Genomic DNA, 16,213 nt, shown 5'->3' on the forward strand with positions numbered 1-16,213 from the left:
TGACCCTTTCTAAAAACGCAGCAGCTCAAAAAGGCATAGATGTGAACGTGTCTCTTAGGAAACCATGTTAAATGGACTGTAGCATGTTTCTGCAAAAGGCACTAAAAACCGCATGGGTGTGAACCAGGTCTAAGGCATACTATCTATAACCCCCCACCAATGGGATATGTCTGTCTAGAAATAGTCTTCCATGGAATGAGATGTTCTGTAAATAGTTTCCCACCTGTGGGATAAGATTTTCTATAGTCACCCCCCTGGGTTAAAATGTTTTATAATCTTCCCACCTGTAACAAACGAATTTCTATAAATAGCTCTCCCCCCCAGGATATGCCTTTCTATAAATAGCCCCACATCTGTGGAAAAGACCTTCTAAAAATAGCCCCCCACCTGTGGAATAAGGAGTTCTATATACATAGTGCCCGACTCAGAAGCTGCGATTGCAGAACCGTTAAGCGTGACCTGCCCCCAAATGACCAATCCGTGACCCCCGCCAAGGTGGGCGGGCATTATATTGATGCTATGAGACGGGGCAGTGAGACCCAGTCCTGTTCATAAACAACCAATCCCTGACCTCCCGACAGGGTGGGAGGTGATTGTGTTGATACTATAGGACAGGGCAGTGGGGGGCGGTCCAGCCTACAAAGAACCAATCCGTCACCTCCTGACAGGGTGAGCGGTGATTTTATAGATGCTATAGGAGGGGGCGGTCCCGCCCACAAACTACCAATCTGTGACCTCTTGGCAGGGTGGGCGGTGATTGTATTGATACTATAGGACAGGGCAGTGGGGGGGCGGTCCTGCCTACAAAGCACCAATCTGTGACCTCTTGGCAAAGTGGGCAGTGATTCTATTGATACTATAGGACAGGGCAGTGGGGGGCGGTCCTGCCCACAAAGCACCAATCCATAACCTCCTGGCAGGGTGGGCGGTGATAGTATTGCTGCTATAGGACAGGTTGGCAGGAGGGCGGTCCTGCCCACAAATCACCAATCCGTGACCTCCTGGCAGGATGGGCGGTGATTGTATTGATGCTATAGGACAGGGCAGTGGGGGGCGGTCCTGCCCACAAACCACCAATCCGTGACCTCCTGGCACGATGGGCGGTGATTGTATTGATGCTATAGGACAGGGCGGAAGGGGGCGGTGCGGGCAGCCGGGGGGAGGAGAGTGGGAGTAATAACAAAAGCGATGAGAGTGAGAGGCAGAGGGTGCTGCTGAGAATCATCGGAGGAGGCGGGGGGAGGGGAGAGTGTTGTCAGTCAGTACATCGCCGGGCATCCTCTTCCTCGGGAGCTGCATGTCTGCTGGCACACGGCGCTCAGACCAGCACAGACAGGTGGATGACCCCCTGTGGAGGAGGACACCTAGACACGCTTGTTTGTCCGCGATCACAGCTGCCATTACAGACGAAGAGCCCCGCACAGCCAGGAAGGAAGAGGAGACATGAAGCCCTGTGAAGGAGCTGGCAGGCAGCAGCAGACGGCGGCCGGAGATGAGCGCAGGCTCCATGATGATCCCCAGTGCAGAGCGGAGCAGGCACAGGCTGAGGACCCCTGGAGGGAGTGTATGGACACCGCTGTACAGTTGGCGCTCCAAGCTGGCCAGGTGAGCCTGTGCTGGGGCCATACTCCTCATCATTGACCTTCATCATCACACACACCAGGGCTGGCTGGGAATGGGACCCCCCCCCCCCATGGCATCCCATAATAGGCAGAAGGAGGGCAGTCTATAGAATTGGCTCACTGACATCTAACCAATCTCTGGGTCTAATAGACAATCTATGGAACTCCACATCAATCCAATGTTTTCTGAAGGATCCACATTTTAGCTACATGTGGTTAACTTTACCATCCAGGCCATATGTAGACCGTGGGGGCCCCTCAGGTTCAGTGGGCCCCTTGTCAGGGCTGGATTGAGCCGGTCTGGTTGGGGGGTTTCAAAATATCCACACACTTTCATGTCCTCCTTGTGGCTGTGTGCACCTCGATGGCTGACATGGGCTTCAGTGCCTCATTGTGGGGTCTGCTATGCTGGTGCCACTGGCCCTGGGAGGGCAAGACCAAAATCTATGGGGGGGGTCAGCCCACTATTTTATTTATTTCAGGTACTTATATAGTGCTGTCAATTTACGCAGTGCTTTACATATATATTGTACATTCACATCAGTCCCTAACCCTCAAGAGACGTACAATCTAAGGTCTACCAGCATGTTTTTGGAGTGTGGGAGGAAACCGGAGTACACCCACGCAGGCACAGGGAGAACATGTAAACTCCAGGCAGGTGGTGCTTTGGTTGGGATTCGAACAAACAACCCTAGTACTACCAGGTGGTAGTGCTAACCTTTTAGCTACTGTGAGCCAATCCCAGCAACCCCCTAGATCCGGCCCTGCCCCTTGTACCCCAGAATTAAATACCCACCAAATGTACACATCAAAGTCCGCTCATTGCTTGACATTGGAACTGACTTGTTGTACATACATGGAAAGGTTACATCAATTAGGACTCATTCACACAAGCAGCACACCTCACTGGCCTTCTGAAAAGCCATCCATGGTGTATCACTTTTTAAAAGGTGGTAGAGCCGATGATACCGGGTGATAGTGCTGGAGTGCCTAGGCTGAAAATGACAAACTGTGCCCCCTCCATTCTTACTGGAAGAGTAAGTGGAGTTGGAAATGGGGCTAAAAGCTGCACATGCAGTGTGCTGAAATGGATGTAATGTTTGTGGCATGTGCTAGAACAGTAGCAATATTTGTGGTACACTGCAGAGAACTAAAGAGTTTATTATGGGGCTAACCATGGCCAAGGAAATATGGTACTGGAGGGAAAAAATGTCCCCGTGTCAGTGGTGTCACTGGAGGGAAAAGTCCCCGTGTCACTGGAAGGAATGTCCCTGTTTTGGTGGTGTCACTGGAAGGAAAAAATGTGCCCGCATCAGTGGTGTTACTGGAAGGAAAAAATCTAGGGGAACTATAGGGGAGGAAGGGGTTGACAGGCTGTAAGGGGGAGTGATCTAAGGACCTCTTGGGGAGGTGGAGGTTCTGAGGAAGAGTGGAGGTCTAAGGCTGATTGTACCCCCACCCACCTGCTGGATAGGAAGGCAGATTCTCCTTCCCATTCCTAGGTCATACATAAGCAGTGCCACACTGAGATGGAGATGTTTTTTCATTGGCTGCCCGCTCTCCTGGCCATCATAGAATGCTATTGGAAGGGGAGAGAGCAGAATTCTCCCTCCAGCAGTCACTGTGGCCCTGTTCCTTCTGTCTAAGTGATGTTTTAGTCCCTCCAGTCGTTGAGGTGCTGGATAATGGAACTGCTAAAGCTGTCAATGCACCCCTTCCTCCACATATCAACACTGCGCCTTGGGCACGTGCATCTTCTGCCCCCCCCTGTCCCACCTCTGCTGTCACCTCCTGAATGCATGTTTTGTTTGTTTGTTTTCTTTTTATCTTAAGGAGGACTTTAAATTGAACTTCCAAAACTGCAGCCGTGTGCCGAGCGCTTGGTACATGATTGTGGCATGGCCCTATTCATTTTGATGGTTACATTTGGCAGGAAGTGATGCCTACCAAACACGGCATGCTGTATAATGTTTGCTACAAAACAATGTGGCTGCTGCAGTGCATTTAACACATTCACACCATTTGCAGGGACTGTGTTTTTTTTTTTTTTTTTCTCCTGCATTGGATCAACACCAGTCATCACAATGGCAATCATTTTTTATGTTCACGCCACAGCACCAGTGCTAACCTGATGTCCGTGTAGGTCAGCCCACCCACAGGTCCACTGTGATTGATAGTAGAGGTGCACTGAAATGAAAATTCTGGTACCGATACCGAACATTCAGAATGCACGTGGCCGAAAACCGAACAGAAACTGAAATATCTGCGTATGTGGGAGTGGGGAGGCTCCAATTTTTTTTTATTTTCTTTGTGTGGTGTGTGGTTTTTTTTTTTTTTTTTTTCTACTTTTCATGTTCTTTTAACTTATGATTTTATTGCTATCACATAGGGGACCAATAGTCCCCTATGTGATAGGCCATGTTTGTAGGGGTAGGGGGGGGCAGTGTGTGCAAGGAGGGGGAAGGAGAGGACAAGTGTATATAGCGAGGTTCCCTCACTGGCTGTCACTACATGTCAATGCCGGTTTTTAAATGCTTTTGCCGGCTTTTTTTTTTTTTTTTCTTCCTCATAGCTCAGAGAATGAATGAAACTTTGTTTCTTTTAGCACAGGGAAAGTGACAGCTGATTCTCTGACCTATAGTGAAGGAAAAAAAAAAAACAACAATTGCATTTAAAAACCGGTACTGACATATTGTGACAGCCAGTCACTGTATACACTGCTCCTCTCCTGCTTTTCTCCGCCGCTGTCCCAGCATCTGTAGTACACACAGTCCCCTGTATTGGCACCTGCATCGGCTAAATTTTTCCTATTGGCAAAGTGCCGATAGAGCTATTTTTGGACGATATATTTCAGTGACCGAAATTTCAGTGCATCCCTAGTAAATAGACAGGAATGAAATGTCACTTTGACATTTCAATAAAGTTTGAAGAAAAAAAAAATAATGGGTAAACCATTATTATTATTATTCAGTATTTATAAAGCACCAATAGTTTGCTCAGCGCTGCCATGCCTTGCGTTGGTAAGGCACCGTTCCCCGCCATCGGCACAGAACACCCAGCAGTCTGCATGCTAAAACGGATGGTTTTACCACACAGTTATGTGTGAACAGGCCCTTCTTTTCTGCGGGAATACATGTATACATGTAAATACATGCCAGCAAAACTTCAAGTAGATTTATATGGAAGGCAAATTCCCTAGAACACAGCTATGCTGCCATTCAGGGGCTGACTTGACCATTCGAGCACTCAGGCACTGCCCGAGGGCCCGGGGTCAGTAGGGGGCCCCATAAAATGCCCCTGGTACCTTTTTTATAGTCTTTTTTTTTTTTGGGTGTGTTTTGAGTGTGGGCAAGGACACGGGCCCCATGATCCCCAATTGCCTGGGGGCCCCATGAGTTGTCAGTCCGCCGCTGCTGCCACTGTTCTCTTAATAAACTCTGAACCTGTTTTACGTTTATCAAAGGTTAGTACATGAAGAAAAGATATTAAGGCCTTGTTCACACCATGCTGCAGGGAAGTCAGTTTTTTTTTTTGTGCATGCATTCTGCAAGGACACCAAACAAAAAAACAATGGTTCTCTATGTGCCCTGTTTACACCACAACACTACTATCCTGTGCGGATATTTTTTCTGCAACGTGTATAAAATTCCCTCAAATGTGCTGTGCTAGTGAAATCTGCACGTTTTTCCCATCAGTTTTTCTGCACATATAGTATGAATGAGGCCTAAAGAATAACAAAATGGGGTGGATTTTCAGACTAGCAGAATGTGATGAGAAAACAGACATGATGAGGGCAGTACCACAGCCTATGTCCTCTTAATATATTGGCCTGATGGTGCCGACCAGACCTACTTTTACATAAAATTCCCCTTAATAATGGACTTCTCTCAATAGCTAATTTACCTCTATGGAGATTGTCTACTTTCTCTATGACAGTCACACATTTTCTAAATGTGGCATTATGAGGTGTCTTGTGCACACAGAGTCAAAGGCTATATTCCTTCGTGCATAGCACTCTGTGTGATTCGCTTGAGACGCCAAAATGCATTTAGGCCTAGTTCACACCTATGCAGGTTGCGGTTTAAGTGTTCTTCTGGAGTGTTTTGTGTTTTTTCTCATATGCTTTTTTTTTTTTTTTTTTCTTGGCACGTTTTTAATGTGGTTTGCTTTTTTGGGAGGTGTTTGTTGTCTTGTGGGAGAAACCAGCAGAAATGCATAAAAAACACCAGCACTGAGGGTTTTTTTTTTTTATATGTGTATTTGATGCATTTCAGTTGAAGTCTATAAAACCAAAAACGCAACCTGCTGCGGAAAAAAGTCCCTGTTCCTTTCCAAAAAACACACTGGTGGAAAACGCACAGATATGTGACTCATAGGAAACCATGTTAAATGGACTGTAACTTGTTTCTGTAAAACTGAAAATGCATTGAAAAATGCATAGGTGTGAACCAGGCCTTAGGACCTCATTCACGTGGGCAACAAAGAGCTCTCCTGCAGATTCCTACAGCAAGTAGATGGCAAATTCCCATGGCCAGGATCCTAGATCATTGGCAGTCGTTGAGGTTGTACAACTGAATGACAGGCTGAATGGAGGCAGAGCTATCCATGGCTGTAAACATCAGGGATGTGCAATTCATATTGCTTGACTACATAGGTAGGGTTTGTTTTTTTTTTTTTGTTTTTTTTATACTTTTAGCCCTGCTAATCTGTCAGGCAGAAGCATTTGGGCAGCAGCGCTGCTGCTGGTTGCTTCCACACAGTGCCAGCCTCCCTCAACATGTGAACTCCCCCCCCCCCCCCACGTGAGGTCTCCCAGGCTCCACTTGCCCATCTGAGGGCCCAGGACTGGCTCACCGCATCGGATAGAGGGGAGGAGGAGAACGGACATGTCCTCTCCCCTTCTTGTCCTGACCTGGAAGTGACATTATGATGTCACTTTGGGGTCCTCGCTGAGAGTAAAAATGTAGTGCGGTGCAATGTGCACAGCATTACATTCAGGGGAACACAGGGGAGACATATACAGGGTCTTTTAGACCTTGGATGTCGCAATAAAGAGAACCTGTCACCAAAAATTATCACATAGGGGACTTTGTCCCCTATGTGATGAAAAAAGAAAAGTTTTTTTTTTTTTATTGTAAAAAATGAAAGTTACACCCAAGCACATACAAACGTAAAACCACAAGCTGGGGTGCCTACGCATAAAAACGTCCATTGGGATACACATGTCGCATATCACCACGCATGCCAGAATGAGAGCAATAATTTTAGCACCAGACCTCCTCCATAAGGCTATACCGATGACCTATAAAGGGCTCAGAGCTCTGAGGAAGAAGGCATGACCTTCGAAATGCGTCGGCTGTACTGAGTGGCTACCCCCATGATGGGATTCGCGCTGGCCTCTTGCCTTTGAAGTCCCTTGGAGGACTTACATGCCTGTTTTTATTCGCTGTTTGTGAGTACCATTCTTTTACTAAATAAATTTTGGTTACTGAGGTAATGTGCAAGGTTGGTGCGCTTCTTGTTGTTTCACTTCACAGTCAAAAAGGATAAGCCCTGATCCACCCTTTCCTGAGGAGCAGCCAATTGGTGCTCATTACACTGTAAAGGTTCTCCCTTCCCTGCTAGTCCCTGGATGCAGTGCTGGAGACCAATAAAGCTTCTTTTGTTTTTAAAGCCCCAGACATTCCTAAAATCCCCTCCGATTTAAATATGGTTTTGGTTAACTTTTTTTTTTTTTTAAATCTGGACAAGTAGATTGTCATGAGGGACAAGTAGATTGGGACACCGATTTAGTCCCTGGACAAGTAGTTTTTTAAACAATGTCCACACCCCTGAAACCTGTATCCACACATCCAGTAGTAACCTGTGGTCTGGGACAGATTGCCTCTGAGGATGGACTTCTGTCCTTTAAAGGATAGGTTCACCTTTGGGAACATTTACATGTTCCACCCGATTTTAGGGTGGAACATGTAACATGTTCTCATAGCTGCAGCTGTGTCTGCCGCCCCCCTCCCTCTGACAGAAAATACAGGGAAATTTCTCCCCGTACTATCTGTCAGATTTGAAAACAGCGGGGCCGTGTGGGGCTCTACCCACACAGCCGATTCTCTCATTCACAGAGTTCTGTGAATGAGTGCCTACAAGTCCCGGCAGCCTTAGCGGCTGTTTGTTTGTAGTCCTCAATGAACTGATAGGTCATTGAAGCTTCGTGTCCCATACGGCAAGCAGATATTCTGACAGGTCTGCAGGAGACCCGCATGGCATCAGTGATCTATTGATCGCTGGTGCAATGCTTTCCAGGCTCCTGCAAACAAAAATAATAAATGCAAGTTTTTTTTACCTGAAAAAAAAAAATGTGCATTTTATTATTTTTGACAAAAAGGTGAACTTATCCTTTAAGCTCCGGTAATTGCTGGATACATGCTTACAGCCATGGCTTCTTTCAGTCGGACCGCCAATGATCAGAACACCCGGGTCTTAGCCGTAGGTATTCACGGTATACTTGCCACAGGAGGGGCTCTTTTTGCCTGTGTGAATGAGGCCTGTAACTACTACAAGATACCAGAATTAAAACTTTTACAGATGATTGCTGGCAAAATTGTTGTTTGTGGAGATAATTCAAATGAACAAATTTTTAGTTAATTTATAGAGAGTGAGCTCTTTTGGCCGGAGCTTTGGTCAGTTACCCTTTTTGCCCCCTTTTAAATCTGGCACGGCTTATAGTAGTCCTGTCTGGTGTGTGAGGATTGCGTAATGAAGGCTGGAGATTGGCTTTGAAGTTTCAGAATTGCTATGAAATATAGAACAGTAAAGATTATTTATAGATGTAGAGCCTGTCCTTCTGTTTCAGGCTGTATTATTCATTGATTAAAGGCTGCAGGAAATGTTTGATGCTCATGCCAGTGAGTTTACACAATCATTCATAGGCACACAGCCCATCCTTGATTCTGCATGGAAGCAGCACTACCAAAGTCCATCCTAATACAAAACTGACGTGGAATTTTTATTGTGTCTGTAACCGTGCGTGGTCTTGTATCTGAGACATGCACAGACTGATGTAAATGGGGCTAAGCTTTCTAGAGTGTTATGTAATGTTGCACAATACACTGGTGCTGCATACACAGAGGAAATTAATAAATATTCCTTTTCTTTCTCTTTTTTTTTTTTTTTTTTTTTTTGGCATGGGGTCTAGGCCCTCTAAAATGTTTGATGCATCAATCAGATTGGCCATACACAATACGATTTCATCTCTGATAATCTAGATGTGTAGGGAATATAGTCTTTAGTCTTTTGTTGATTGTAGATACCTGCTAGCATACTTGCTGGGAATAAATTAAGAAGACAACTGTTTTCATAAAAATAATGCATCCCAAATGATCACTGCCATGTATGTATTTATTTCCTGCATAATAACCACTTTATTATTATAGCTATGCGCAACATCTGCACTAACAGACTAGACTGGCAACTGGCTCTTTTAAATTTTCCTTTCACCTTTTATTTGTTACCTTAATGCTGACGTTTAGGAATTGCAATTTTTACATAACTATGTTGATCCAGCAAATGGAAGTATGAGCAGTTGTGCTCAAAAGTTTGCATACCCTGGCAGAAATTGTGACTTTTTGGCATTTGTATTGAAAATAAAGCCCCTTTTACACGGACATTCTGATCGGGGCCGCCTGCCCATTTTTCAGGTGGACCCAGTTGAAGCATCTATTCTCCTCTATGCAGCGGTGTTTACACCTGCCGATATCCAATCCACCAAAAAGACAGATGGGGATCTGCTCCCCTTCCATCCGTTGGATCGGATGGAAATGTACAGGGGGCCCATAGAAGACAGCTGGCTGTGTCCACTCTGCAAAAGCAGAGCAGACACGGACCTGTCATCTGCTTGTTCAGCAGACCGATTCCCCCGCTGAGCAAGTAGTTCTGCTGATGGGTTCGCCCCATGTGAAAGGGGCCTAAGACTGATCATGCCAAAAAAAACGTTTAAGGATAGCGATCATATAAAGCCATTTATTATCACTTAGTTGTTTGGCTCCTTCTAAAATCATAATAACGAAAGGTTCCATGCTTTGGGGCTGTTTCTCTGCTAAAGGTACAGGCAGACTTTGCCGCACTGAGGGGACAATGGATGGGGCCATGTGTTATAAAATCTTGGATGAGAACCTTCTTCCCTCAGCCAGAACACTGAAGATGGGTCGTGGATGGGTCTTCCAGCATGACAATGACCCAAAACATACCGCCAAGGCAACAAAGGAGTGGCTCAAGAAGAAGAGTCATAGATTGGTCTAGCCAGTCTCAAGTCTCGTAATCCTATAGAAAATGTATGGAGGGAGCTGAAACTTCGAGTTGCCAAGGAATCTTAAGGATTTAAAGATCTGTTGAGAAGAGTGGACCAAAATCCCTCCTCCAGATGTGTGTGTAAACCTAGTTACCAACTACAAGAAATGTCTTACCTCCTGTCCTTGCCAACAAAGGTTTATCCACCAAGTATGAAGTCATGTTTTGCTTGGGGATCAAATTCTTACTTTACGCACTGAACTGCAACTCAATTTATAACATTTGTATTGTGTTTTTTGTTGTTTTTTTCTGGAATTTTGGATGATATTTTGTCTCTCTCATTTAAAATACACCTATGATAAAAAATTATAGATCCTTCATTACTTTGTAAATGGGCAAACTTACAAAATCTGCAGGGGATCAAATAATTATCTCTCTCCCCCCCCCCCCCCCCCCCAAGTATTCTACAAACATTTGTGAAAGAATGGGTCGCTCTCAGGAGCTCAGTGAATTCAAGCATGGTACCATGATAGGTTGCCACCCGTGCAATAAGCCAATCCTTGAAATTTCCTTGCTACTAAATATTCTACAGTCAACTGTTAGTGGTATTATAACAAAGTAGAAGCAACTGGGAACAACAGCAACTCAGCCACAAAGTGGTAGGCCACGTAAAATGACAGCTGAATCCAAGCCTTACATCACCAAGTGCAATGCAAAGTGTCAGATTCAGTGGTGTAAAGCACGCTGCCATTGGATTCTAAAGCAATGGAGACGTGTTCTCTGGAATGACGAATCGCGTTTCTCTGTCTGACAATCTGTTGGACATGTCTCGGTTTGGCTGTTGCCAGGAGAACGGTACTTGCCTGACTGCATTGTGCCAAGTGTAAAGTTTGGTGTGGGGGGGGGGGGATTATGGTGTGGGGTTTTCTCCAGGGGTTGGGCCTGGGCCCTGAGCTCCAGTGTAAGGAGCTCTTAAGGCGTCAGCATACCAAGACATTTTGAACAATTTCATGCTCCCAACTTTGTGGGAACAGTTCTGGGATGGCCCCTTCCTGTTCCAACTTGACTGTGCACCAGTGCACAAAGAAAGGTCCATAAAGACATGGATGAGCGAGTTTGGGGTGGAGGAACTTGACTGGCCTGCACAGAGTCCTGGCCTCAACCTGATAGAAAACCTTTGGGATGAATTAGAGTGGAGACTGCAAGCCAGGCCTTCTTGTCAGACATCAGTGCCTGACCTCACAAATGTGCTTCTGGAAGAATGGTCAAACATTCCCATAGACACACTCCTAAACCTTGTGGACAGCCTTACCCAGATGAGCTGAAGCTGTTAGCTGCAAAGAAGGGTGGGCCAACTTGATGTTCAACCCTACAGTGTGTGTGTGTGTGTGTTTGTAAAGGCAGGCGTCCCAATACTTTTGGTAACATAGAGTGTGTGTGTTTTTGACTAGCAGTGGTATGTGTTGTGTGTGGTGAGCAATGGCATGAAGGTCACTGTAACACTGATACAGGAGTCACCAGAGACAGCAAAGCAATGCTTTCATTGCTTCGGCTGAGAAATTGTCTAACTGTAGTTGCGTCCATAATTATCTTTTCCTTTTTTCATTTAGAAGCAATATCTGTCAACTGCTGACCCACTTGAGACTTCAATATTGCTTAAATTATGGCACATTAAAGCAGTTGTAAAGAAAATTTTTTTTATATATGTATAATTTTTTTTTTTTCTGATAATCCTGTTATACAGTGCCCTGAAAAAGTATTCATACCCCTTGGAATTTTCCAAATTTTCTCATACTACAACCAAAAATGTAAATTTATTTTATTAGGATTTGATATGGTAGACCAACACAAAGTAGCACATGATTGTGAAGTGGAAGGAAAATGATAAATGGTCTTCAAACTTTTTACAAATATATGTAAAGTGTGACGTGCATTTGTATTCAGCCCCCCTGAGTCAATACTTTTGTAGAACCACCTTTCGCTGCAATTACAGCTGCAAGTCTTTTGGGGATGTCTCTACCAGCTTTGCACATCTAGAGAATAAAATGTTTGCCCAATCGTCTATGCAAAATAGCTCAAGCTCTGTCAGATTGGATGTGGAGCGTCTGTGAACAGCAATTTTCACGTCTTGCCATACATCCTCAATTGGATTTAGGTCTGAACTTTGACTGGGCCATTCTAACATGCTATGAATGAATATGCTTTGATCTAAACCATTCCATTGTAGCTCTGGCTGTATGTTTAGGGCTGTTGTCCTGCTGGAAGGTGTACCTCCGCTCCAGTCTCAAGTCTTTTGCAGACTCGAACAGGTTTTCTTCTAAGATTGCCCCTTATTTGGCTCCATCCGTATTCCCATTAACTCTGACCAGCTTCCCTGTCCCTGCTGAAGACTGTGAGAATGGTGTGTTCAGGGTGATGTGCAGTGTTAGTTCACCGGGACACGTAGCGTTTTGCTTTTAGGCCAAAAAGTTCAATTATGGTTTCATCTGACCAGAGCACCTTCTTCCACATGTTTGCTTTGTAACCCACAAGGCTTCTTGCAAACTGCAAATGGGACTTCTTATGGCTTTCTTCCAACAATGGCTTTCTTCTTGCCACTTCCATAAAGGAAAGATTTGTGGAGTGCATGACTAATAGTTGTCCTGTGGTCAGATTCTCCCACCTGAGTTGTGGATCTCTGTAGCTCCTCCAGAGTTACCATGGGCCATTTGGCTGCTTCTCTGATTAATGCTATCCTTGCCTGGCCTGTCCATTTAGGTGGACAGCCATGTCTTGGTAGGTTTGCAGTTGTGCCATACTCTTTACATTTTCAGATGATGGATTGAACAGTGAGATGATCAAAGATAAGGACCTTCTTCCTTTTTTTTTTTTTTTTTTTTTTACCTATCCCTGCTTAAACATATCCACAATATGACAAAATGTGGGAAATCTGAAGGAGTATGAATCATTTTTGAAGGCATTGTACTTGCAGTTACTGCACAGAGTGGCCCTGAACTTCCTCTTCTGGGGAACCCCCCAAGGCTCTTGGTTCCTGGTGCGGCACTTTCTATGTTGGCGCACCTGTGATCGCGCTCCTGAACTGGGCTGTGTGCGTCTATAGACACAGCGTGGCTCAGCCCCAATCCCTGCTCTTTTCTCACAGCATTTGATTGACAGCACAGGAGTCAATGGCTCCCACTGCTATCTTTGACCCTCTGCGAGGAGGGAGAACCAGCACTGCTGCAGACGGGCACATCGCTGGATCAATACAGGACTTTGGTAAGTATTTAGGGTGGAAGAACAGCTAGTGTAAGGGGTTTTTTTTTTTTTTTTTTTTTTTTTTTACCTACAAGCGGAGCTTCACCCAAAAGGGGGAAGGTCCGCTTTTAAGCCTTTGTCCCCCACTCCCCATTAAGGATTGGCACCTTTTGGGGAGCGGGTACCTACCTAGGGAAGCAGAAGTTGTCCTCTCCCTTCCTTCCTCGTAGTCTTCTGGGACACGTGACAGGTCCCGGAAGACTACGGGGCCATGCAGAAAGTGCAGCGCTTCTCGCGCGTGGGCATCCGGCTGTGAAGCCGCAAGCTGTCACAACCAGGTGCCCACACTGAAGATGCCGGTGCCAGGGAGAGAAGACGGCCGGTGAAACTAGCGATGGCGAGGACACCGCTGGACCAAGGGACAGGTAAGTGGCTGTACTTTAAAAGTCAGCTGCTACAGTTTTTGTAGCTGCTGACTTTTTTTTTTTTTCAGGTGGAACTCCGCTTTAATGCAGATAATGTGTAGCTGACCTTTTTGTAAAAATAAAAATGTCCTGGCTAGTATGCTCAAAATCTGGCTTGAATACTTTGTGATTCACTGACCTGAATCAATTATATAGAACCAGGAAGTCTGAAAACAATTGTCCTCAATTCCATACTTGTTCAGGGTTGAGCACAAAGGGTCAGCGTTCCAGCCACAAAACTAGGAAGGGTCAGCAATGGCAGCTTCCAATTCCATTTTCTCTCATGACAAGTATTCTTTGGTCATGTTTGAGGCCATGTTTTTTGCAGGCTAGACAGATATTTTACATGAAACAGCCTAAATCATGAGGAACTAGTAACTTCATTGTGGCATGAGGCATGTTAATGCTTCTTGCTACAATAAAGTGACTCTCTTTATGGTGAAATAAGTGAGTATTGCTCAAAGCCATAAAATGGCTTCCTCCAGTGTATAAGCTTGACAGTTCCATACACCTAGTCCTAGAACTAAAGGCCTTTGTTTCAGCAAGCTGTATCATTTCCACAGTGAATGAATACCTTGGAGGCCTCCAGCTGTTGCTCAGCAGTCTCCAGGGAGCCCTGATAGCCAGCTTTAGTTGTTAGGCCTTTGTGTTTTTACTTGTATTGTATCAAGGCCCCAATGCACAATTTCTAATTTAACACTTTGGCAACCTCACTGGTGGTTGAGCTCTAATCTACGTGCTTGAACAGATTGGTTTGAATTTTGTCACTGACACCATTTCTCATTGCCTTTCCACTTCCTATCACAGTTGCTATTTTCATATATCTAAAAATAGAAGTACTATTCTGGCTGCTTCCTTTTTGTTTTAAATTACCATATTTTATTGCTGACTTAATGTCTGTTGTAAAGATTGCTACATAGAGGACAATTAAACCTCTTAATGGATAAGTTCACCTTTTTATACAAAAAATAATCGCATAGTTATTGCAGGTAAAAAGATGTGCATTTATTATTTGTTGCAGGAGACTGTAAACCATTGCCATGCAGGTCTCCTGCAGACCTGTCAGTATATCTGCTTGCCCGTACTGGATTTACTGACAAGCTGATATACTGACCCAGGGGCGGACTGACAACTCATGGGGCCCCCGGGCAATAGGGGATCATGGGGCCCCTGTGCCCTCGCCCACACTTGAACTACACCCAAAAAAGGCCTATATAAGGTACCAGGGGCATCTCATGGGGCCCCCTACTGACCCCTGGCCCTCGGGCAGTGCCTGAATGGTCAGTCCGCCCCTGTACTGACCAGGAGACTCTATGAACTACCACAGCGCCATGGTAGTTCATTGAGAACTAGAAGCCATCAGCTGCTAAGGCTAGTTTCTCAATGACAGAACACAGTGAATGCATGACATTTTTAAAAAACATTTGATAGCTAGCGAGGGTTGGAGAAGATCCCCGCTAGCTGTCAAAGCGAGGGGAGCAGGGGCTGGTCTGATCATAGCATGTTACACCCTGAATATGAGCGTAACATGTTATGAAAGGTGAACCTCTCCTTTGAGATTTGAGTAAGATATTCACCTACAATGCTGCCACACACAGCACTGACAAATTTCAAAATTTGATGGTGAATTTAAAGTGGAACTAAACTGAGGTTAAAGAAAACTGTGAGCAGGCAGGTATTTAGGGTAGGTTCAGATCTGTGTGGGTGAATACCACTGGGGGAACACATTTGTTCCTGCAGCCCAAACCACTAGCACAGAAAAAAACAGGAGCTCTGTGCGGATGCTATCAATTCTAATGGCACGCCACGCACACTGGAAATGCAATGCACTTGTGATTCCCATGCGGGCTGCGATTTCTAAAATGCTGCTGGGACCTTTTCCACTGTGTTTCAGGAGACACAGCAGCCGATTCAAATGAATTGGCTGCTGTGCCTGCGCAAACTGCAACTCTCAGAGCCCCACAGATGTGAACCTAGCTGAATTGTAGAAGAGACATGCTATGTCTCTTGTGCAGTGGCAAACGCCTGCCTACTTGCAATCTTTTAATAAATGCACACTGAGCTGATCATGTACCACACACTTGGATTATGCTGGAATGAATGGCTCCTGTGTGCATGCATGGGCTGATGTTCCAAGAGGCTGAAAACCTGCCAAGCAGAAACAAGATGACAGCAGCCAAAAAAAGATGTAACTAGTCATGCACTATGTCGGGCGCCGAAAAAAATCGGCTGAAAGTAGGGTTATTGGCGTTTTGCCGAGGGTGGAGGGGGGGTAGTGCCGTCAATGGCCATTTTTTTTTTTTATTTGTTACATTTATTTATTAAATTATTATTCACACTATTTATTCAAGTATGTGTATGTATATGTGTGTGTGTGTGTGTGTGTGTATGTGTATGTATATATATGTATGTGTGTGTGTGTGTGTGTGTGTGTGTATGTGTGTGTATATTTTATTTTTTGTCCAATTTGTAGTCCATGATGATAATTAGTCAAATATACTAAATTTTTTTTTTTCGTTTTTTAAGCTGTCCATTTTGTTTTTTGGCCAATTGCATCCTGAATTTTAATTTCGGTGCACCACTAGATGTAACCACTGCATCACTGGA

At 45.0% G+C, this 16,213-nt stretch overlaps 1 protein-coding gene across 1 annotated transcript in view; it reads left to right on the forward strand.

The window, feature by feature from the left end:
- The first annotated feature begins 1,180 nt into the window (after positions 1-1,180).
- Positions 1,181-16,213, forward strand: part of IMPA2 (inositol monophosphatase 2) — a 43,002-nt gene continuing 27,969 nt past the window's right edge. Inside the window, exon 1 of the mRNA XM_089671028.1 lies at positions 1,181-1,605. Within this exon, the coding sequence (XP_089527154.1) occupies positions 1,444-1,605 (162 nt within the window). The 5' untranslated portion in view covers positions 1,181-1,443. The remainder of the gene's footprint in view (positions 1,606-16,213) is intronic.

This window comes from Staurois parvus, unplaced genomic scaffold (genome assembly GCF_062004578.1).
Source record: "Staurois parvus isolate SC_StPar_1 unplaced genomic scaffold, SC_StPar_1.0 ptg000097l, whole genome shotgun sequence".
Taxonomy (NCBI): domain Eukaryota; kingdom Metazoa; phylum Chordata; class Amphibia; order Anura; family Ranidae; genus Staurois; species Staurois parvus.